The 22469-nt window shown below is 41.0% G+C and overlaps 1 protein-coding gene across 2 annotated transcripts in view; it reads right to left on the bottom strand.

Moving 5' to 3' along the window:
- The window catches only part of MDN1 (midasin AAA ATPase 1), a 172963-nt gene that overhangs the window by 146713 nt on the left and 3781 nt on the right, over window positions 1-22469 (bottom strand). For both annotated transcript variants that reach the window (XM_086707409.1, XM_086707408.1), the window contains exons 2-9: window positions 17611-17837; window positions 11572-11796; window positions 10950-11057; window positions 10677-10869; window positions 7689-7931; window positions 7319-7450; window positions 4305-4408; window positions 71-185 (exon numbers count right to left, since the gene is read on the bottom strand). In XM_086707409.1, the coding sequence (XP_086563535.1) occupies window positions 71-185; window positions 4305-4408; window positions 7319-7450; window positions 7689-7931; window positions 10677-10869; window positions 10950-11057; window positions 11572-11796; window positions 17611-17837 (1347 nt within the window). The remainder of the gene's footprint in view (window positions 1-70; window positions 186-4304; window positions 4409-7318; window positions 7451-7688; window positions 7932-10676; window positions 10870-10949; window positions 11058-11571; window positions 11797-17610; window positions 17838-22469) is intronic.

Raw genomic sequence — 22469 nt, forward strand, 5'->3', positions numbered from 1 at the left:
GTATATCTGGAACTTTTAACAATAAAAACTAAAGAAAAACATCTGTACTTTCTCACTAATAACGACATACCTCATTCAGTTCTTTCTTATCCATGTTATCCATGTGAATTTTGGTCCAATATTTGTCTAGCAGAGCAGCATGACTATTTAGAGGTCGATACCAATTTCCTCCACAGCTCAAGAGTCTGTATTTCAAAATAAAAATAATTATACAAAATTCCCAATTTTAATCTTTAATTATGCCTCTAGTTGCCCTTGCTAGACAATATCTCATATATGAATAACACTCACAACCCCTTCTGGTGCCAGATATGCTGGGCTCATAGGGCAGAAGACAAATGAAAGGTTGCCAATTGACCCAAGTCTGACTCTTTTCCTAAGGGGGTACAACAGAGCTTTAACCAAGTTATTTTCTTTATCTATTTTATTTTTTTCTTCTAAATATGATATATTGGCAAGTCAGCTAACATACAGTACATACGGTGTACTCTTGGTTTCGGGAGTAGATTCCCATGATTCATCACTTATATACAACACCCAGTGCTCATCCCAACAAGTGCCCTCCTTAATGCCCATCACCCTTTTCTCCCTTCCCTCCTGCCATCTCCCCATCCACCCTGTTTGTTCTCTGTATTTAAGAGTCTCTTATGGTTTGCCTCCCTCCCTCTCTGTTTGAAACTATTTTTTCCCCTTCCCTTCCCCCATAGTCTTCTGTTGAGTTTCTCAAATTCCACATGAGTGAAAACATGTGTTTCTCTGACTGACTTATTTCATTTAGCATAATACTCTCCAGTTCCAGCCACATTGTTGCAAATGGCAAGAATTCATTCTTGTCATTACCAAGTAGTATTCCATTGTATATACAAACCGCAACATCTTTATTCATTCATCAGTTGATGGACATTTGGGCTCTTTCCAGAATTTGGCTATTGCTGATGGCACTGCTATAAACATTGGGGTACATGTGCCCCTGTGAATCAGCACTCCTCTATCCTTTGGATAAATCCAAAGTGCTATTGCTGGGTTGTAGGGTAATTCTATTTTTAATTTTTTGAGGAAACTCCACACTGTTTTCCAAAGCAACTACACCAGTTTGCATTCCCAAAACCAGTGTAAGAGGGTTCCCGTTTCTCCACATCACCGCCAGCATCTGTTGTTTCCTGAGTTGTTAATTTTAGACACTGACTGCTGTGAGGTGGTAGCTCAATGTTAATCAAGTCATTTTCTTTTTAAATTGTTTTTTTTCAACGTTTATTTATTTTTGGGACAGAGAGAGACAGAGCATGAACGGGGGAGGGGCAGAGAGAGAGGGAGACACAGAATTGGAAACAGGCTCCAGGCTCCGAGCCATCAGCCCAGAGCCTGACGCAGGGCTCGAACTCACGGACCGCGAGATCGTGACCTGGCTGAAGTCGGACGCTTAACCGACTGCGCCACCCAGGCGCCCCAATCAAGTCATTTTCTAATCACTGCAAATGATTCTATCAGGTGTTTTGATATTATTTTAATTAAAAAAATTTTTTTTAATGTTTATTTATTTTGAGAGAGATAGAGTACAAGTGAGGAGGGGCAGAGAGAGAGGAAGCCACAGAATCCAGAGCAAGCTCCAGGCTCCGAGCTGTCAGCACAGTGCATGACGCTGGGCTCCAACTCACAAACCGTAATATCATGCATGACCTAAGCGGAAGTCAGTCACTTAACTGACTGAGCCACCCAGGTGCCCCATCAGGTATTTTAATACACATTTCTCTTCCTTAAGACATAACTTCAGGAAAGAGAAAACATAATCCAAGGCCGCTAGCATTAAAAGTAAGTTCACTGCTGGGGCACCTGGGTGGCTCAGTTGGTTAAGCATCAGACTTTGGCTCAGGTCATGATCTCAGAGTTCAGGGGTTGGAGCCCTGCACTGGGCTCTGTGCTGACAGCTCAGAGACTGGCACCTGCTTCAGCTTCTGTGTCTCCCTCTCTCTCTGTCCCTCCCCCACTTGCGCTCTGTCTCTCAAAAATGAATAAACATTAAAAAAAAATAAAGTTCACTGCTTATTACCAAAAGCTACTATACCAAAATTATTCAAAATTTCAAGAAGGAATATTCATTAAACACATACTTTGGCCAAGCCACAAGCCACCCAGGCCATTTCACATAATCCTCACAACTTCCTAAGGAGATGGTACCCTACTTTTCTTCTAATGCATAAAGGAGGATGGGGCACCTGGGTAGCTCAGTCGGTTGAGTGTCCAACTTCGGCTCAGGTCATGATCTCACAGTTCATGAGTTCAAGCCTTGCATCAGGCTCTGTGCTGATGGCTCAGAGCTTGGAGCCTGTTTTGGATTCTCTCTCTCTCTCTCTCTCTCTCTCTCTCTTTCTCGCTCTCGCTCTTGCTCTCTGTCCTTCCCTGGCTCTGTCTCTCTCTCAAAAATAAATAAACATTAAAAAAAAAATGTTTTTAAGAAGAGGCGGCAAGGTCCTTTGATCACTCAACTATGACTATAAATGGAAGAGCCAAGAACTGAATTCAAGTCTGTCTGACACCTTTCTATGATGTCCCAGGACTTTCTGAGATATGAACATAGCAGGAAAGAACTTCACTGTTTCTATGAATGAAACCAGGGTTTATTTAAGAAAAAAAAAGCAAGGCCTAGCAAAGTGCTCCTTGAAAACCGTTAGGTTAACTCCACCCTCCGTCTGTAAATGTTCACTGAGGCAAACACTAATTTAACTACCACTAAAATACAATGTGACATTAGTGTCATTCTTGGGCAGTTTAAGACCATGGGAAAGCTGTAAAGACACAGACTAGCAGTAGGAAATAAACCACTACATCCATGTTGTTATAAAAGATAGACAAGAACATATACTAAGTTCGTGTAGGTTTTATTCCTTTGTTGATGCTTACGTTCAATTTTTTCACTGGTTAAAATTTACAGGTCATCATCATCACCATCATCGTGGCTAGCCATTAGTTAGTTGGGCACTTATTATGTAAGAAGTCTTTAACATAAATTATTTCATTTAATCTTTACCACCTACACCAAGTCATAAAGTAGGTATTATTAGCCCCATCATTATCAGACAAGCAAGATACACACAAATACAAAATGTAGTGTCAGGACTCAAACCTAGGGCTGTCTGACAACAGTTCCACTGGTGATTATTTCTGAAAACATGAAACAAGGTGTAGTTTTAAAAAACTGGATATTTTTAAGTGGGGGGGAAAATACCCTCTCATTTTCTGATTTAGTTATCTCTATTTAAAATAGGAATGAGGGGCGCCTGGGTGGCGCAGTCGGTTGGGCGTCCGACTTCAGCCAGGTCGCGATCTCGCGGTCCGTGAGTTCGAGCCCCGTGTCGGGCTCTGGGCTGATGGCTCAGAGCCTGGAGCCTGTTTCCGATTCTGTGTCTCCCTCTCTCTCTGCCCCTCCCCCGTTCATGCTCTGTCTCTCTCTGTCCCAAAAATAAATAAACGTTGAAAAAAAAAAAAATTTTAAAATAGGAATGAAGGGGTGCCTAGCTGGCTCAGTCATTACAATATGCAATTCTTGATCTGCAGGTTGTGAGTTCAAGCCCCACGTTGGGCACAGAGCCCACTTAAATTTTAAAAAGCTACAGGGGCACCTGGGTGGCTTAGTTGATTAAGCATCCAACTCTTGATTTCAGCTCAGGTCAGGATCACAGCTTGTGGGATCAAGCCCCATGTCATGCTCTGTGCTGAGTTTGCAGCCTGCTTAAGATTTTCTTTTTTTTTTTTTTTTTTTTTTTTATAAATTTTTTTTTCAACGTTTATTTATTTTTGGGACAGAGAGAGACAGAGCATGAACGGGGGAGGGGCAGAGAGAAAGGGAGACACAGAATCGGAAACAGGCTCCAGGCTCTGAGCCATCAGCCCAGAGCCCGATGCGGGGCTCGAGCTCACGGACTGCGAGATCGTGACCTGGCTGAAGTCGGACGCTTAGCCGACTGCGCCACCCAGGCGCCCCCTGCTTAAGATTTTCTCTGCCTCTCTCTCTCTCTGACCCTCTCCCCCACTAGTGCACTCTCTTTCTCTAAAAATTAAAAACAAACAAACAAAAACTTCAGTAATCAAAGACAAATGGTGTAAAGACAAATGAACAACGGAACAAAATAGAGAGTGCTGATATAGAATCAGGTATTTTTAAAAATAAGTAAGGAATGAAAATTGGATCTGTCATCACTTGCTTAAAGTGGGCCCAGGAAACTCTATTCCAGGGATTTTGGACTCTAGTGTGGGAATGTATGAGGAAAAGCCTCCACAGTGGAAACAGAAAGGTTAATAGGACATACCTCCTAGTTGCAAAGAACTGAAATCCAGGAGCCACTTTCAGACAGTCACCTCGGCCGGGAATCAAGAGCTCTCCGTTCTCCAAGAGAGGGATCAGCACAGAAACCTAAATCACAAAACCCCACTGATAAAGCTATTAAAGCAACAATAACAACAATAAACCCTTCTCTCCAAATGATGAGCACATCTGTAAAGGAAACCTTAATTCTCATAGCATGAACTGGGTCCAAAAGGCAGGCAGGAATGTCTGAGCCACCTATACTCTGACAGAACGATTTATTCATTCAACATTCACTAAGTATCTACTATGGACTAGAAACAAGCCAGACACTAAAAATCCAGGCATGACTGAGGCTTTACAGCCGAGCATCTGATGGAATAGCCATGCAAACCACCATACAGCATGACCCCAGAGCTGAAGATAGAGGGTGGCTATGAATCAGAATGGAATGGTGTAGAAGCAGGGCAGTGAAGCCATCCCAGAGGTAATGATATTCACTCAGTCTTAAGTCTGAGCAAGAATTAGCCAGGTTTGGTGGGAGAGAAATGGCACAAACTAAACTCCATGTAAAAATATTCAAATGGATAAAACTCTTTGTTCCTAAGAGTATGTCATAAAAGGATTCTGTTGTTAGGGCAGAATGTGCATATGAAGTAGTGGAAAACTACAAAACTTAGAGATAAATGACTAGGGGTCTCCTGTGCTGACTAGGATACATCAAACTTCTGGCTTGCTAACTGTGGCAGAAAAGGTTGTTCTGAGAACGAGCAGACAAGCTCCATTTTGGACATCCTGAACTTCCACCAGCTAAGGGACATTCAAGTAGATATTTCCGACAAAAAGGTGGACTAGACATATGGATCTAGGGAACATGAGTTTATACAGGAAGTTTAAAAAGAAAAACCAAAGTAAGAAGTCCAAAGAGTCCAGTCTATACAAAATGGGACTCAATGTAGAATTTTATGATGTTTATCAAATATTGGCAAAGGGAGACCAAGATAGAAACTGTCAGTTTGGTCTTGAATCAGGACCTGGTCATCAAGGAATATAATTAACTATAGGACAGGGATGGATCCCTAGGCTCCATCATGGCCTGGATGGACTATCTCTTATGTTCATCTATCTTCTTTGGCTCTAATTCCACAATCCATAATCCTAATGACTTCCCAGGTACCCTGGTATCTAAAAAACATGCCAGGGAAGACAGCACTAGAAAATGAAAGGCCTTAGTTTTGGTGTGGAGAGGAGGAAAAAAAAATGAAGAAGAAAACAGAAAAGAAAGTGAAAACCCTCAGCAAATATTTGGCCATGTAGCTTATGTTTCAGTTGTATTATTAAGTCTCATTTGTAGGAGTCAGCCTTAGCTCTGAGCTTATTAAGAAAACTAAGTTTCCGGTCCTATAAAACTGAGCATTAAGACCTTAGGACATGGTATGTCAACGAGACTCAAGAAACAAAACAAAACAAAACAAAACAAAAGGGAGAGAGAGAGACAGAGACCCTAGAACATGGTAATCATATTATGAGGCCCTACCTGGGCCAGTAATTCCATTACATCTTTACTTCATCAGACTGTAAAATCATCGCAATACACATGTATTTATAGCTACTCCTTCCCCTTCATATTTTCCTAAACCTACACATACAAACACACACACACTCTCACGTTATTCTCCTATCCAAAAGGTACTTTAGGTTCATGATTAAAAAAAAAAAAAAAAAAAAAAAAAATTAAAACCAATCTCAGGAAAATGTGCCCAAGGAAGAATTTTTCATTCTGCAATACATTTTTGTCATACTTTACAAAATATAGAGGAAACATGGACTGCCTGCATAGTTATTTTGATACACATAGAAAAGTAATCTTTAGGGGCGCCTGGGTGGCGCAGTCGGTTAAGCGTCCGACTTCAACCAGGTCACGATCTCACGGTCCGTGAGTTCGAGCCCCGCGTCAGGCTCTGGGCTGATGGCTTGGAGCCTGGAGCCTGTTTCCGATTCTGTGTCTCCCTCTCTCTCTGCCCCTCCCCCGTTCATGCTCTGTCTCTCTCTGTCCCCAAAAAAAAAAAAAAAAAAAAAAAAAAAACGTTGAAAAAAAAAGTAATCTTTAAAAAATGAAAATATACGTCCAGTAGATTTTCCTTAATGAAACCAAGACAAGATACTCTTGTTACATCATCTCTTCTTCATCTGTCCTCAGCCCACTGCTCTATGGATGCCATAGCTAGGAAGTAGGGTCTCAAAGTTCTCAGTGTATCTGTAACATTGGTAAGATGTTTCCCACAAGGCCTATTCTTGGAAAGGTTATGAAACTAGTCACATAATTTAACTAAAGGAGGAAAAAACTACAGTGAAATTGGTCACATATCCGATTATAGTAGTTCCCCCTATCCACACAGTGTATGTTTCAACACCCCTGGTGGATGTTTGAAATTGTGCATAATACAGATCCCTATTTACAGTATACTTTTTCTTACACAAACATACCTATGATAAAGTTTAACATAAACTGGCAAGGTAAGAGATTAACACCAATAACAGTAAAATAGAATAATTCTAACAATATACTATAAAAAAGATATGTGAATGGAGTCTCTCTTTCTCAAAGTATCTTATTGTACTGTACTTACCCTTCTTGTGGAGATGAAAGATGATAAAATGCCTAGGTAACAGTGAGGTGAATGACCGAGGCACTGTGACATAGCGTCAGGCTACTACTAACCTTCAGAAGACACAGGAGGAGAATCATTTGCTTCAGGACCGTGGGTAACCACAGATAACTGAACAGCAGATAAGGGGGGACTACTCTACTGAATGAAACAGCACCAGTGGAATTTTATCAATTTTCTATCAAAAAAGAGACAAGCCAAGTAATCCTACCTCAAACCAGATTAGGTAGGCAACCATGAATGAGCTTCTTGCAAAACATACCATCTCAAATCAAACACCTCCCAGAATCACTATTAACCAAATGCTCTTCAAAGGTAGAATCAGCAAATAATTAGTGAGATGACATACCACATCTAAAGGGGCATAGTCAATATCCTCCAGAAGGATCCAGTGTCCCTTTGTGGCTGCCTGTGTCAGGGTACCAGGTTGCCACACAAACTCTCCTGGGACATCTGTGCAGCGATACATTCCCAACAGCATCTACAGGAAGAGGTAAAAGTAATTACTGACACCATACATCTGAGATACCAATTGCTATAACCTTTGATTAATTGTTAAACTTCTATACAGAAATAAGCAGGCACTTGAGGTTTTTACAGCTTGGTCCCATCAGTTATGAAGACCAAGGACTATTCTCACATCCCTTAGCAAAAACAATACTTTAATGCAAACATTTATAAGCATGCTAATCCACCAAAACCTGCCATTTCTTAATTACCTTACTGTCGGTCTGATCTCCAAGCTGGACTTTAAGAAGCTGAGGGGGCTTCCTTCTACCCGTCATTGCACCTAAGTATTCAACTAAGGAAGTTTTGCCACATCCTATCGGTCCTTCCAACAACACAGCATTCTGAGAAGCCACTGCCATAGCCAGCGTCTGAAGATTTTTGCAGATTGAATCAACCAGCACATAAGACCTAAAGGCCAGCTCCTGTTCACGAGAAGAACTTCTATTACTAGCCTAAGGAGGCAAGTGAAAAATAAAAGGCATGTCAACAGTCTTTCCTCCAAAGGGTGCACATTAGTTTCTACAACAATGCTTCCACTGACCTTTACATAAACCTCTAAATTACTAGTATCAGAACTATAGTAACCATAGGTAGGTTATCCAAAATAGGATCTTTTTCCTTCTGGCAGAAATTTGCTAACAAATTTAAGGAAAGTCTCCCAAAGTTTAAGAAGTCAAAAAAGTTGACACATGAGGGATGGGGGCAAACCTAATCTCATGAAGAGATTTTTATTTGTTTTCCTTCCTCTCGCCACATTCTAAGATTTCGTTATCTAAGATCAAGAATGTAAACAATAGGGGCGCCTGGGTGGCTCAGTCGGTTAAGCGGCCGACTTCGGCTCAGGTCATGATCTCACAGTCCATGAGTTCGAGCCCCGCGTCGGGCTCTGTGCTGACAGCTCAGAGCCTGGAGCCTGTTTCAGATTCTGTGTCTCCCTCTCTCTGACCCTCCCCCGTTCATGCTCTGTCTGTCTCTGTCTCAAAAAAATAAATAAACGTTAAAAAAAAAATTTAAAAAAAAAAAGAATGTAAACAATAGGAGTGAATGGCGGGCTCAGTCAGTAACAGTATGTGTCTTGGTCTCAAGCTGCATGTTGGGCATGGAGCCTACTTAAAAAAAAAAAAGAATGCACACAACTATTTACAAATCAGGGAAATCAAATCAGGGAAGTATGAACACTAAAAGGATGTTTTGTATTATAAAATTGTTACTTTTTTTCAGGTATAATAAAGAATAATGGCTTTTTTAAAGTTCTTTTCCTTTATACATATTGAAATATTTAGGCACGAAATGATGTGACATCTGAAAGTTGCTTCAAAATAAGATGGTGTGGGGAGAGTATGCAGCAGTATAAACGAAAGATAATTAACCATAAATTTATAATTACTGAAGCCAAGTGATGGGCACATGGGGATTCATCACACTACTTTTTCTACTTTGGAATATGTTTGATATTTTCCATAACAAAATGTGAAAATGTGAAAAATAATAACTGCTCCCAATATGTTTAAAGGATAGAGTTTCAGCTTTGCAAGATGAAAAGGTTCTGGAGTTTATTCACACAACAATGTGAATATATTTAACACCACTGAAGTGCATACTTAAAAATGTTTAAGATGGTTGGGGCGCCTGGCTGGCTCAGACAGTAGAGCATATGACTCTCGATCTCAGGGTTGTGAGTTCAAGCCTCAGGGTGGGGATAGAGTTTACTTACTAAAAAAAAGTTTAAGATGGTAAATGTTGTATTTTACTGCATTAAAAAGAATTTCAAATAATAATGTACCTAATATAGGAAAAAAGATCTCTTGGAAAAGTGGAATTTTAAGAACTTTTAAGGAATAGTAGCTTCTCAAACATGGCTAGTCTCCTATAGATATGTGAAGACAAAATGAGATTCAGGGCCGAAGTTCCTGAACTCTCTGCAGAGCTGTTACTCTCAGCAACTTAGCAGGCAGGCTGGGCCATAGCAACCATTCTGTACTTCTGCCCCAGTGCCTAGCCACTGGTACTCAACATCAAACCTACCACAACTAGAATCTTTCCCTATGTTAAAATTCTAATGCTCCAAACCTTATCTATATTAGAAAAATGGTTAGGGTTTGGGGGATCTTAGTGACTAGAGGGAAACACAAGGGCCTGCGGAAGCGCTGGTGTCCTAGTACGTAGATATATTCAGTTCATGAATAATCATTGAGCTGTACATTTAAGATGTGCATTTTTAAAATGCATATTATGCTTTTTTTTTTTTTAAACTGTACTACCCAATGGATAAACCAATGGTTCAAGGAATGACCCAGGCCTTCTTCCAAAAAGAAAACTGGGTGAACCTGACCATCACACAAAGTGACAACTAACTAAAAACTGGCTGCGAATAGCTTCAGATTACAGAGCTAGATTTTGATCTATAAGCTTTTCCAAAGTGTGGGTCTGGAGCCATATTTTTGGAAAGAAGCTCATTTCATATGATAGGGGGAAAGCTCACTACAGTTACTAGTCTCCTACCTAACAACCAAAAAGAATATTCTGAAAAAAAGAGGTTGCTGGGAGTTATACCTGGGCCTGGCACCGTCTCTACAAAGGGCAGCCCATGGGTCTCCGGGCCAGTCATTCTACCTTTGTTTTACATAAATATGGTATCACAACATGTGCTACCCAACTTCACAGAGTTACTGTAGCAAGTAAATAAGAGAGTATATGGAAGTGCTTTGCTAACATTAAAAGCATCACATCGACATCATTAGACTTTCTAATTTTTTTTTTTAATTTTTTTTTTCAACGTTTATTTATTTTTGGGACAGAGAGAGACAGAGCGTGAACGGGGGAGAGGCAGAGAGAGAGGGAGACACAGAATCGGAAACAGGCTCCAGGCTCTGAGCCATCAGCCCAGAGCCTGACGCGGGGCTGGAACTCACGGACCGCGAGAGCGTGACCTGGCTGAAGTCGGATGCTTAACCGACTGCGCCACCCAGGCGCCCCCAGACTTTCTAATTTAACATCAAACAGAGACAAAGAAACTATCAGAGAAGAGGACCCTGGGTAAATTTTCCTTAATCTATTCTGAATAGTTCTGTACATGGAACAGCAATTTGGAAAACTCAACTCGGCTCACACCTATAACAGTCCAGCCAAGGAGAAAAAAGCACACTCAATGTTTAAGAGGGGAGAAGAGGACACACATCCCACTAATACCAATATACCTGCTCTCCAGGGGCTGGTGGCTGCCCAGGCAGCACCACGCCACAGACAGCAGTCACCCCGGCAGAGAGATCAGCTGAAACAAGATGGCCCTGTAAGTACTGCAGCTCTTTCTCCTTACGCCAAAGGGAGGCTTCTGGATTAGCCAAAACCAAGGCCTTCTCCAAATCCTGCAGCTGGGCCTCTTCTAATAACCTGAGGAAAATGAGTATCTCATTAGTTACTTTAATGCACTGTAAGGCTACATCAAGATCTCCAGGAATCCTCCTTCCTACCTTAACCTGAAATGGATCAGTTCCTCAGTATTAAAAATCTTCTTAAGGAATGATAACTTGTGCTCTTCATTCATACAGGTGACCAAAGCAAGACAATTGGCTGTGTACCTGGAGAAAACCAAAGTATACATAAACTTAGGAAAAGCAATTGATTCTCAAGAAAAAAGAAATTTTTCTCGCCAACTAAACATTAGAAAAGGGAATCTTAGGAGTGCCTGGCTGGCTTAGTGGGTAGAGCATGTAACTCTTGATTTCAGGGTTCTAAGTTCGAGCCCCATGTTGGGTGTAGAGATTACTAAAAACTTAAAAAAAGAAAAACTTTAAAAAGAAAAAGAGGAAATCTTATAGAATTAATACATTTCAATACATTTGAGAGTAGAAAATACAAATCAAGTATGATGAATTCACCTGATAGAACTTGAAAAAGGTAGAACTCCATTAAGTATCATCTCATTTGCCACTGAGGAGATGCATGATTAAGGAAAGGAACGAGGAACCCAAAAGGCACCAGAACAAAAACAACACATTTTACATAGCTTCCTTTCCTGCCTCATCACAGAACTCTACCCTCCTTATACCACCCCCACACTTGAAGCACCAGAAAATTCCAGGAGCTACACACCAGCGGACCAAGGTGTCATGGCTTCTGAGGAGAGGGACACACACACTCCAGTCCCAGAGCTCCCGGAACACAGACTGCTCGTTCTGCAGAAACTTGTAAGCTGCTTCCATTAGGTCCCGGAGCTTCATCCGCCTGCGCCCATAGCGGACTGGATTAGCATCTGAACTCTCTAGGAAGAGTCTTTGGAAGACTGGAGAAGTGTCCTTGAAATACCTCAGGGCAAACCTTCAGAAAAAGAAATTTTTTTTCATTTGTTGGTGAGGATTTCAAAGTATGCTTTTCTACTTTGAGACAGGCCAGCAGAATACAACAGGAATTTCCAAGGGTCTGGGAATAAAGAGACAAATAGTGAAGCTACCCAATCCTAAGACTGTATCCTGTTCAAATTCAGGAACCAGGACAATGGCATGAGATGTCTAAGAGAATACAAAACCACAGGTACTTATTGCAAGTGTTTTCCACTGAAAATGCACTAGTTTTCAATAAACATTTATTGACCTCTCACTAGAAGCCAGATGCTGTTAAGTTCCAGGAGTACAAAACCAAGAAGATACTTTCCTTGAGGAGCTTGCTATCTACCAAGGAAGACAGTCACTTACAGAAACAAGAGGCACAAAGAAAAAAGATTCAGCTAAACCAACAGGGCTGGGGGGGGGGGGGGGGGGAGGGGGGAGTCAAGAAGAGATGCTTTGGTTGCATCTGAAGATGAGAACAGATTTCTGTGGAACACAAAAGGAAGGCAGTAAAAGTGGAAAAGATGGACAAAAAGATGGAAGGAAGTTCTTTATACATTCTGGATATTAATCCCCTAATGGATAGGTGACTTGGAAATATTTTCTCCCAATCTGTACATTGTCTCTTCATTCTTGTTTCCTTGGCTGTGCTGAAGCTTTTTAGTTTGATGTCCCATTCGTCTATTTTTGTTTTAGTTGCTTGTGCTTTTGGTTTCATCCAAAAAAAAAAATCACTGTGAAATCTAGTATTAGGAAGCAATCTCTTCCATCAGCCTGTTCCAGAGTTGCAACCTTTTACAATAACTTAGTGAACTAGTGGTCAGTAACAGAATCTTCAGGAGCCCACTGGGAATGCGACAGAGCAGCTGCAGGGGCCATTCGAATCTGCTTTCCAGAGCGATTTGCACTGAAGCACCAGGGAAACATACCCTACATCGCTGGCTCAATAAATCCCCAAACATAAAACTGTTATGAGAGGGAGAGAGAATGAGAACTCAGGAGATGGGTGGGAAGGCTTAGACTTCCACAAGCAATCCGGGCAAACAGAAATAGAGTCTTGGTAAGTTAACACTCACAATATTCTGAAGAAGACTGGACAAATGGGACTTAGAAGATTCAGCTGTGGCTCAGAAGAGACCTGGCTGGGGCGCCTGGGTGAGTCAGTCTGTTGAGCGACCAACTTTTGATTTCAGCTCAGGTCATGATCTCACAGTTTGTGGGTTTGTGAGATTGAGCCTTGTGCATCGGGCTCTGTGTGGACAGTGCAGAGTCTGCTTAGGATTCTCTCTCTCCCTCTCTCTGCCCCTCCTCTACTCACATGCATATACACTACCTCTCTCAAAATAAACTTAAAAAGAAAAAGAAAGAAACCTGGCAGAGTGAGAAAAAGAAAAGAGATTTAAGAGGTAACATATCACACTGTCAATAACAATTATCTCTAAAAAGTAGGATTTCAGGGTGAAATTCCAGGACTTCCACTTTTTGCAATTCTCTATTGTTATTTAAATGTATCACCTTTGAAATTAAAAACAAAAACAGGACTTTTTTTTTTTTTTCTCCACAAGGATGCTGTCAGAATAAGTACAATCATTCTTTGGGGGAGAGAGGCTGGTATTCCACTAGCTCAGAGGCAGATGATGTTGGCAGCACATGTGAAACCAGCCGGCAGTAACAAACAGAGAAGTGGTCAACCTGACTCAGGGTTGACCTTCCTTCCTTGAGGAAGACCGGGGGAAATAAGCTGAGTGCACTGGCAATGGCCTACATCTGTGCGGCCAGTGCAAGGAAGAGAATTGTGGTCCACCATAAAAATACAAAGGGGAACTGGTCAATATTCTCTCCCAAACTTACTTAACTACAGCACCCTTTTCTCCAAAGACCCATCACTTTCAGGGAGTGCTCTAAAATTCTGATCTAAACAACAATAAAGCATTTTTAGCCAGAGAATAACATGATCAGTTTTTGCCTTAGAGAATATCCAAAGATTGAGGAGAAGTTCTCTTTCCTGGAGTAAGATAGTCATAAGGCCTAAAATACAGCAAGGAATATCACCCAGTTAAACATCTAATCTTGGATGAGCCACTCGGACAACTCATCAGTCTTTCCAGCATCCAGAAGTAAGACCTGCAGTTCAGTCCTGGCTCTGACAGAGCTACTTAGTTTACTTCTCTAAAGATATGAAATAAGACTAACAGTGCCTTAAGATGTTACAGTATAAAGATTGAAGGGTGCTTAAATGGCTCAGTTGGAAGAACACATGACTCTAGATTTTTTTTTTATTAATTTTTTTTTAACATTTATTTTTGAGACAGAGAGAGACAGAGCATGAATGGGGGAGGGTCAGAGAGAGAGGGAGACACAGAATCCGAAACAGGCTCCAGGCTCTGAGCTGTCAGCACAGAGCCCAACGTGGGGCTCGAACTCACGGACCGTGAGATCATGACCTGAGCCGAAGTCGGACGCTCAACCGACTGAGCCACCCAGGCGCCCCCACATGACTCCAGATTTTGAGCTGTTAGTGTGGAGCCCGATGTGGGGCCTGAACTCACAAACTATGAGATCACGACCTGAGCTGAAACCAAAAGTCAGATGCTTAACTGACCGAGCCACCCAGGTGCCCCAAAAAGTAAAATCTTTGGGGGAAAAACAAAACAAAAAAAAGAACTTGGAAACCTAATATGTTAGGATAGAGAAAGAATCAATACACCAGGATTGCACTCACAAAGTCCTGACAAAAAACTTGCCAAAAAGTAAAATGTGTTCAAGGATTCTAGAATCAAAAACAATGAACAAACAACAACAAAATGGTAATTATGTGAAGTGAAAGATGTGTTAACTGACCTTACTGTGGCAAATATTTCACAATATGTACATGTATCAAATCACTATGTTTTCTACTTTCAATTTATACAATATTATATGTCAATAAAAATATATCTCAATTGAATCTCAATAAAGCTGGGCAGGGGAAGGGGGAACACAGTAATGAACAAATAATATAAGCAAGATTAAAAAAAAGAAATGTTTAAGGGGCGCCTGGGTGGCTCAGTTGGTTAAGCGTCCAACTTCGGCTCAGGTCATGATCTCACGGTTCATGGGTTCTAGCCCCGCAATCAGGCTCTGTGTTGACACTCAGAGCCTGGAACCTGCTTTGGATTCTATGCCTCCCTCTCTCTCTGCCCCTCCCCCACTCATTCATTTTCTCTCTCTCTCTCTCTCTCTCTCTCTCTCTGTCAAAAAAAATAAACATTAAAAAAATTAAAAAAAAAAAAAAAAAGAAATGTTTAAGACTACTAAAGAACCTCATGGAAGTCCCAAACACCTTGGGCTCAGAAAGAGATATGTACCAGTAAATGAAAGGCAAGCACTAGGATTCTAGGGAGCTTGACTGGGATCCTCCTTTCCAGTCTGTCTCTCTCTCTTTTTTCCTAGATCTTCATTGCCATCCTATTTCTCTTCTCTGCATTCTTTTTCTCTTCCCTCTTCCTCCACAATCTGCCACAATACAAAACTTTCTCTGATTTTCAAGAGGATAACATTCATTCTTCTTTAATGATTTTCTTGCTCCCCTTAAGTATTTGGCTAACATCTCTATTAGCATTATATTCAATTGTTTGCAAAATACAAGAACCCATTATACTTGACTTTCTTACCCCCATGATGTGGCCCCAAGAGAGGTCTTCTATATTTATCTACTGAATGAATGACTGTATCCTATCTAAATATATTTGGTATATCCCTAACACATTAGGTATATTTCCTCTACAGAGGAAATTTAGGGCACATGCTGAACTAATGAGCTACAATTCTTAAAACTGAAAATCAAAATCTCATTCTACATCATTGTCTATAATTCATTTCACATCATGTATTGATTCATTTACACATAGCTCCTTTTTTTTATGGTTTGTTTTTAAGTTACTCTAGCACAAGAAACTTCATAAACTGCATTATATAATTTTTGAAATAAGGTGGGAGTGTAAATAAAATATACTGCCTTGGCAAAATGAAAAGAAGAAAAAGTAGGGGTGTGCTCTGTGTTCACATGCATTTAATAAGAACATAAAGTGCAAAGCGGATGGGAAACCAGATGTAACTAATCCATCATTTTAATGATTCTCAAACACAATCCAGAAGCACTGTACCACAAAGGCCTAGGAGAAACGGGGGTTCAAGTTACCCACACGTCAATTCTATATAGTAAGTACAGGGCAGTCAGTACACGTTATGAAATGGTACCACAGTCAAGTACATCAATGAGTACTAAGTGAGGCCACAATCTCAACCTTCAATCAACCCACAGCTTATGTTCCTAATTACCACGTATAATGATGATATTTGCTGTATATCTTCTAGTTCCATTAAACTGGGCCCATTTTTCCCCCTCCCCTTTTAGAAAAGCTCATACAGGGGTACCTGGGTGGCTCTGTGGGTTAAGCGTCCGACTTCGGCTCAGGTCATGATCTCACGACTTGTGAGTTTGAGTCCTGCATTGGGCTCTGTGCTAACATTTCAGAGCCTAGAGCCTGGAGCCTGCTTCACACTCTGTGTCTCCCTCTCTCTCTGCCCCTCCCCCGCTCATGCTCGCTCTCTCGCTCACGCGCTCTCTCTCTCTCTCTCTCTCTCACTCTGTCTCAAAAATAAATAAACGTTAAAAAAAAAAGAAAATCTCATACAAATTATGGTTTTCTGCCAAGAGTTCAGTTCTTATTCCCTTCATTCATGAACCAGATTAGAGATCATACTTCTAAGAAAGCCAAATGAAAACTAATAAATAAGGAATGGATATAAGGGATACTCTTATTAGTTGCAAAGATACTACTCAAGTTTAGAGTGAAAGTTCTTCACCTTCTCAATTAAAAAAACCCTAATACTCATTTTGCTGGCCCTTTACTCCATACCAACAGTATTTTGCTATTAATATAAAAGACAAAGGCAGATACAGTGGTACGTGCCTGTAGCCCCCGCTGTTCAGGTGGATGAGGCAGGAGGAGGATTGCTGGGCTATAGTTCTTGACTGCAATGCACTATGCTGATCTGGTGCACAATAAGTTTGGCATCAATATGGTGACCTCTCAGAAGTAGGGGACCACCAGGCTGCCTAAGGAAGGGTGAACCAGCACAGGCTGGACACAGAGCAGATCAGAAGAGAAATACATTAGGGGTGCCTGGGTGGTTCAGTGGGTTAAGTGTCCGACTTCAGCTCAGGTCATGATCTTGCAGTTCGCGAGTCAGGCTCTGTGCTAACGGCTCGGAGCCTGGAGCGTGCTTCGGATTCTGTCTCCCTCCTTCTCTGCCCCTCCCCTGCTTGAGCTCTGTCTCTCCCTCTCTCTCAAAAATAAATAAAGATTAAAAAAAATTTTTTTTTTTTTTAAAGAGAAATACATTAGAATCCAGTTCTAATACAACTTCTCACAAAACTGCTTTGGACAGATTATAGAAAGTTAGAAAGGACACCACAGCTCTTCTAATGTCACCCTTCAGCTACTCCAGCAAGCAGCCATCTGAAATGGATGCTATAAGAGCCTCAGATGAAACTCTTTTTAAATCTGCCTCATCTCACCAGATGATATAATTCTTGAAGCCAAAGAACACATCATGGCCAGTTTTCCAGACCCATCCTGATGGCCAAGACTTCAAAGAAACCTAGTAAATGGTCACTAAATTGTTAATCAACAGTACCACTTATCTTCCTTCTTTCTTGTATTTCTCCTCTTCCCTTCTCAGCTCACACCCTTTTACTTTCCAGGAGACAGCAGGTTCTACTACCTCAAGGAGAAAAGTGAAGAATAAAACTGTTACTCACGGGAGGACGTCAGGATGGTTACAAATGAGTTTGCTCATTGACACACAGAGCCGTTCGTGTAGATCGTGGTTGATTTGGCCTCCGGCTTTAATGGCTTCAGCATTCCTTTCCAACAAATCCAAAAGAAGAGGGCGCAGCTGGCGACCAACCAGCACAGTACAGTCTTTATCCAGAAGTAATTGTGCTAAGGTGCTCAGGATACACTGGCGATCTTGAGGTGTCCACACCTGAGAGAAAGGCAAAACAATGTATCTATGTAAATGCTGCTTGTTAGCACTGCTGCAAAAGGGAAAAAGTCCTAGCTTAGAATCAAAACATCCAATTTCCACATATCATAAATGAGTTTATCTTATAAAACATAGAAAAGGGCTTTGCAATAGAAGAGTGCAGTTAATTTAACGTGAAAGGCTGTTATAAAGAAGTTTCAGTCCACTGAGGTTTGAGGAAAAGGACTGATACCTGAATTCCATGTAAAATGCTACCGTCTCATATTGCTAGTGTGCATGCGGGTCTACACAACCCCTGCTGCCGACAATAAGACAGCAGGTTTAAAATACTCACCAAGTCCAATGCTATGAGTTTATGCTAAGGCGTTTCACACAAAACATTTACCTATTAAGACTGCAGCTTGAGCACAACCTAAATACCCCATGCAAAAATATAACAATTTTTTCCAAAGTTCTCTCTCAAAAAAGGTCACCTTACACCTGAGCTCTTATGAAGTCTTTCAAATTATAGGGCATTCACTCATAAAAACACCTAGGTTTTTTTTTGTTTGTTTGTTTGTTTTTGAGAAAGAGAGAGAGAGCTCACGCACACATGTGTGAGCACACACTCAAGGGACAGAGGTAAAGGGAGAATCTTAAGCAGGCTCCATGCCCCATGTGAGGCTCCATCTCACAACCATGAAATCATGACCTGAGCCGAAATCAAGTGTTGGATGCTTAACCAAATGAGCCACGCAAGTGCTCCAAAAATTCCTAATTCTTTTTTTGAAAAAAAATTTTTTTAATGTTTATTTATTTTTGAGACAGAGACAGAGCACGAGTGGGGGAGGGGCAAAGAGAGAGAGACACAGAATCTGAAACAGGCTTCAGGCTCTGAGCTGTCAGCGCAGAGCCCAATGCGGGGCTCAAACCCACGAACCATGAGATCATGACCTGAGCCGAAGTCAGACGCTCAACCGACTGAGCCACCCAGGAGCCCCCAAAAATTCCTAATTCTGAACAAAGCACTGAGTGGGGAAAGATGTTATTTTGGAACAATTTCTATCAATATTAGTCCTGCAAGGAAATTTTAACAGATTTGGTCATGATTCACAGGGGCATGCTATGAAGCCCTCTAAAGAGATCATTCAAAAAAGTAGATAGTAAGTGGTTATATTGTGAAGAAAAAGAAACACATCACTTACAAAATGAATGAAAAAAAGTGCAACTGTCCTAGACATGTTATATAGAAACTTGTGAGTTGGGAAAAAAATCTCCAGAGAGAATATCACTTCATGAACCTTCTCTTGAAAAGATAATCTGGAGGGGCGCCTGGGTGGCGCAGTCGGTTAAGCGTCCGACTTCAGCCAGGTCACGATCTCGCGGTCCATGAGTTCGAGCCCCGCATCGGGCTCTGGGCTGATGGCTCAGAGCCTGGAGCCTGTTTCCCATTCTGTGTCTCCCTCTCTCTCTGCTCCTCCCCCGTTCATGCTCTGTCTCTCTCTGTCCCAAAAATAAATAAACGTTGAAAAAAAAAAAATTAAAAAAAAAATAAAAAAAAGAAAAGATAATCTGGAAAACAGGGTTAGATGAATCAGATACTAAAAATAGGAAAAGGGGCGGGTGGGGTGGTTCAGTCAATTAAACACCCGACCCTTGATTTCAGCTCAGGTTGTCTCAAGGTCATGAGATGCAGATCAAGCCCCGAGGTCAGGCTCTGTGCTGGATGTGGAGCCTACTTAAGATTCTCTCCACCCCTGAGGGAAATGAGGAAGGGGTGCCTGGGTGGCTCAAGGAGTTAAGCATTGACTCTTGATACTCTTGATCTTGGCTCAGGTCTTCATCTCAGGGTCCTGAGTTCCAGCCCCACACTGGACACCACGCTGAGTGTGGAGCCTGCTTAAAAAAAAAGAAAACAAGATACTTAGCCTTTTTTTCTTTTTTGAAGTAAGCTCTACACCCAATGTGGGACTTGAACTCATAGCCCCGAGATCAAGAGTCACATGCTCCATCAACTCAGTCAGCCGGGTACCCCTCAGTGTTTAACTTTAAAACAAGCAGCTGTACCAGTTTACACCTACCAGCAATGTCTGAGACCTCTGGTTGCCACATAACTTCACCACCACATAGTATGGTCAGTTGAAATTTTAGTCATTTTAGAGAAGGGGGAATGGATTCTGGTGCTTTTATATGAATTTCTCTGATGCCAAAGATGTTGAGAATTTTTTCAAGTGTTTAATGGCCATTTATTTATCATCTGTTGTACATTTGTTCAATCTTTTATCCATTTAATTTTTTTTTTTTTTTTAGCATTTATTCATTTTTGGAAGACAGAGAGAGACAGAGCATGAGCAGGGGAGGGGCAGAGAAAAAGGGAGAAATAGGATCTGAAGCAGGCTCTAGACTCTGAGCTATCGGCATAGAGCCCGACATGGGGCTCGAACTCACAGACCGAGAGATCATGACATGAGCTGAAGTCAGACGGTGAACTGACTGAGCCACACAGGTGCCCCATCTTTTATCCATTTTGAAACTGGGTTGTTCACATATTAACTGTGATGCTAGCTATTAAGTTTTTGTAGATGCTCTGTATCAGCTTGAGGACATTTTATTCTATTGCTAACTTGTTTCTGTTTTATTCCTAGCTTGTTTTTCTTGAGTGGGCTTTGGTAATTTATATTCTTCAAACACTGATTTCATAAATTGTTCATTACTAGTAACTTACCTTTTTTTAAATTTTTTAAAATGTTTGTTTATTTTTGAGAAAGAGAGACAGAATGCAAGCAGAGGAGTGGCAGAGAGAGAGGGACACAGTCTGAAGCAAGCTCCAGGCTCCGAGCTGTCAGCACAGAGCCTAACGTGGGGCTTGAATCCACAGACCATGAGATCATGACCTGAGACGAAGTTGGGCACCCAGGCGCCCCCTCCCTCAATTTGTTTAAATCATGATTCAGTTCAAATGATTTTCTGACTCAGTGATTATTCTTTAACCATCTTCTTTTTTTTTTAATCTTTAACATTTAGGGATTTTTCCCACTATCTTTTGGTTGTTTTTTTTTCTTCCTTAATTTAATTCCATTGGGATCATTGAATATACCATGCATGATTTTAATTCTCCTAAATTTATTGAAACTTGTTTAATCAATCAGAATATGGTCTATCTTGGGGAATGTTCCAGATGTGCAGAATATGTATCCTACAGTTACTGGGCACAGCAATCTAGAAATGTCAGTTAGGTCAAGTTTGTTGATAGCAGGTCTTCTACATGCTTAGAGATTTTCTGTATTTGTTCTATCAATTAATCAGGATAGAGTGTCAAAGTCTCCAATTATAATTGTGAATTTGTCTATTTTTCCTTTTCTGTCACTTTTTGATTCACATATTTTGATACTCTGTTATTAGGCACATATATATTTAGAGTTTCTTTCTTAATTTTGCACTACTGATATTTGGAGCTGGAGAATTCTTTGTGGAAGCTGTCCCATGCATTGTAACATATTTAGCAGCATCTCTACCCTCTAAACACTATATGCCAGAAGCAACCCCACCAACAGTTGTGATAACCAAAAATGTCTCCAGATTTACCCTTGGGGGAAAAATTGCCCCAGTTGAGAACCACTGCACTGGATTTAAAAGTATTTCAAACAAAAACTGGAAAAAAAGTTGAGAGAAAAAATTTTTTCTTTCATTTTTAAGTGACAAATTTTCAAAAAATATAAAACACCTCATATACCACTTAGAAATTTTTATTATAGAGATAATAGGGAGCTTTTATGCAGAACGGTGATAGATTCAGATGTCTTATTCATGACCAGAATAGGGAACCCACAGAGGAAAAAAGTTAAGTTAGTAGTTGCCTGAGGAGCTGTGGGAGAGCACAGTGACTGGGGTGGGAATGGGGGGTGCTACCATCTAAAAGGTATGGGGGCTTCTTTTTGAAGTAATGAAAATGTCAGGGCACCTGGCTGGCCCAATTGAAAGAGCATGCAACTCATGACCTGGGGTCATGAGTTCAAGTCCCATGTTGGGGGACTTTTTTAAATAAAAAAAGAGGGGCTCATGGGTGGCTCTGTCAGCTAAGCCTAAGTGTCCAACTCTTGATCTCAACTCAGGTCATGATCTTATGGTTCATGAGTTCGAGCCCCACATTGGGCTCTGCACTGGCAGTGTGGAGCCTGCTTGGGATTCTCTCTCCCTCCCTCTCTCTCTGCCCCTCCCCTCCTTGTACTCTCTCTCTCAAAATAAATGAACTTAAAACAAAATTAAAAAATAATTTTAAAAATTACAAAAGAATGAAAATGTCTAAACATCACAGTCTAAAACTGTGGTAACAGTTACACACATCTGTGAAAACAGCAAAAACCACTGAACTATAAGTTTAAATGGAAGAAGTATATGGTACCTGAATTATATCTTAATAAAGCGGTTTTTAAAAATTATTATATTGGGGTGCATGGATGACTCAGTAAGTTGAGTGTCCAACTTCAACTCAGGTCATGATCTCAAGGTTTGTGAGTTTGAGCCCCATATCAGGTTCTCTGCTGTCAGCATGGAGCCCACTTTAGATCCTCTCTCCCCCCTCTCTGCCCTTCCCCCACTTGCGAGCGCACATACTCACTCTCTCAAAAATAAACATAAAAAGTATTATTATAG

This window comes from Puma concolor, chromosome B2 (assembly GCF_028749965.1).
Source record: "Puma concolor isolate L17-30 chromosome B2, mPumCon1.1.hap2, whole genome shotgun sequence".
Lineage (NCBI taxonomy): Eukaryota > Metazoa > Chordata > Mammalia > Carnivora > Felidae > Puma > Puma concolor.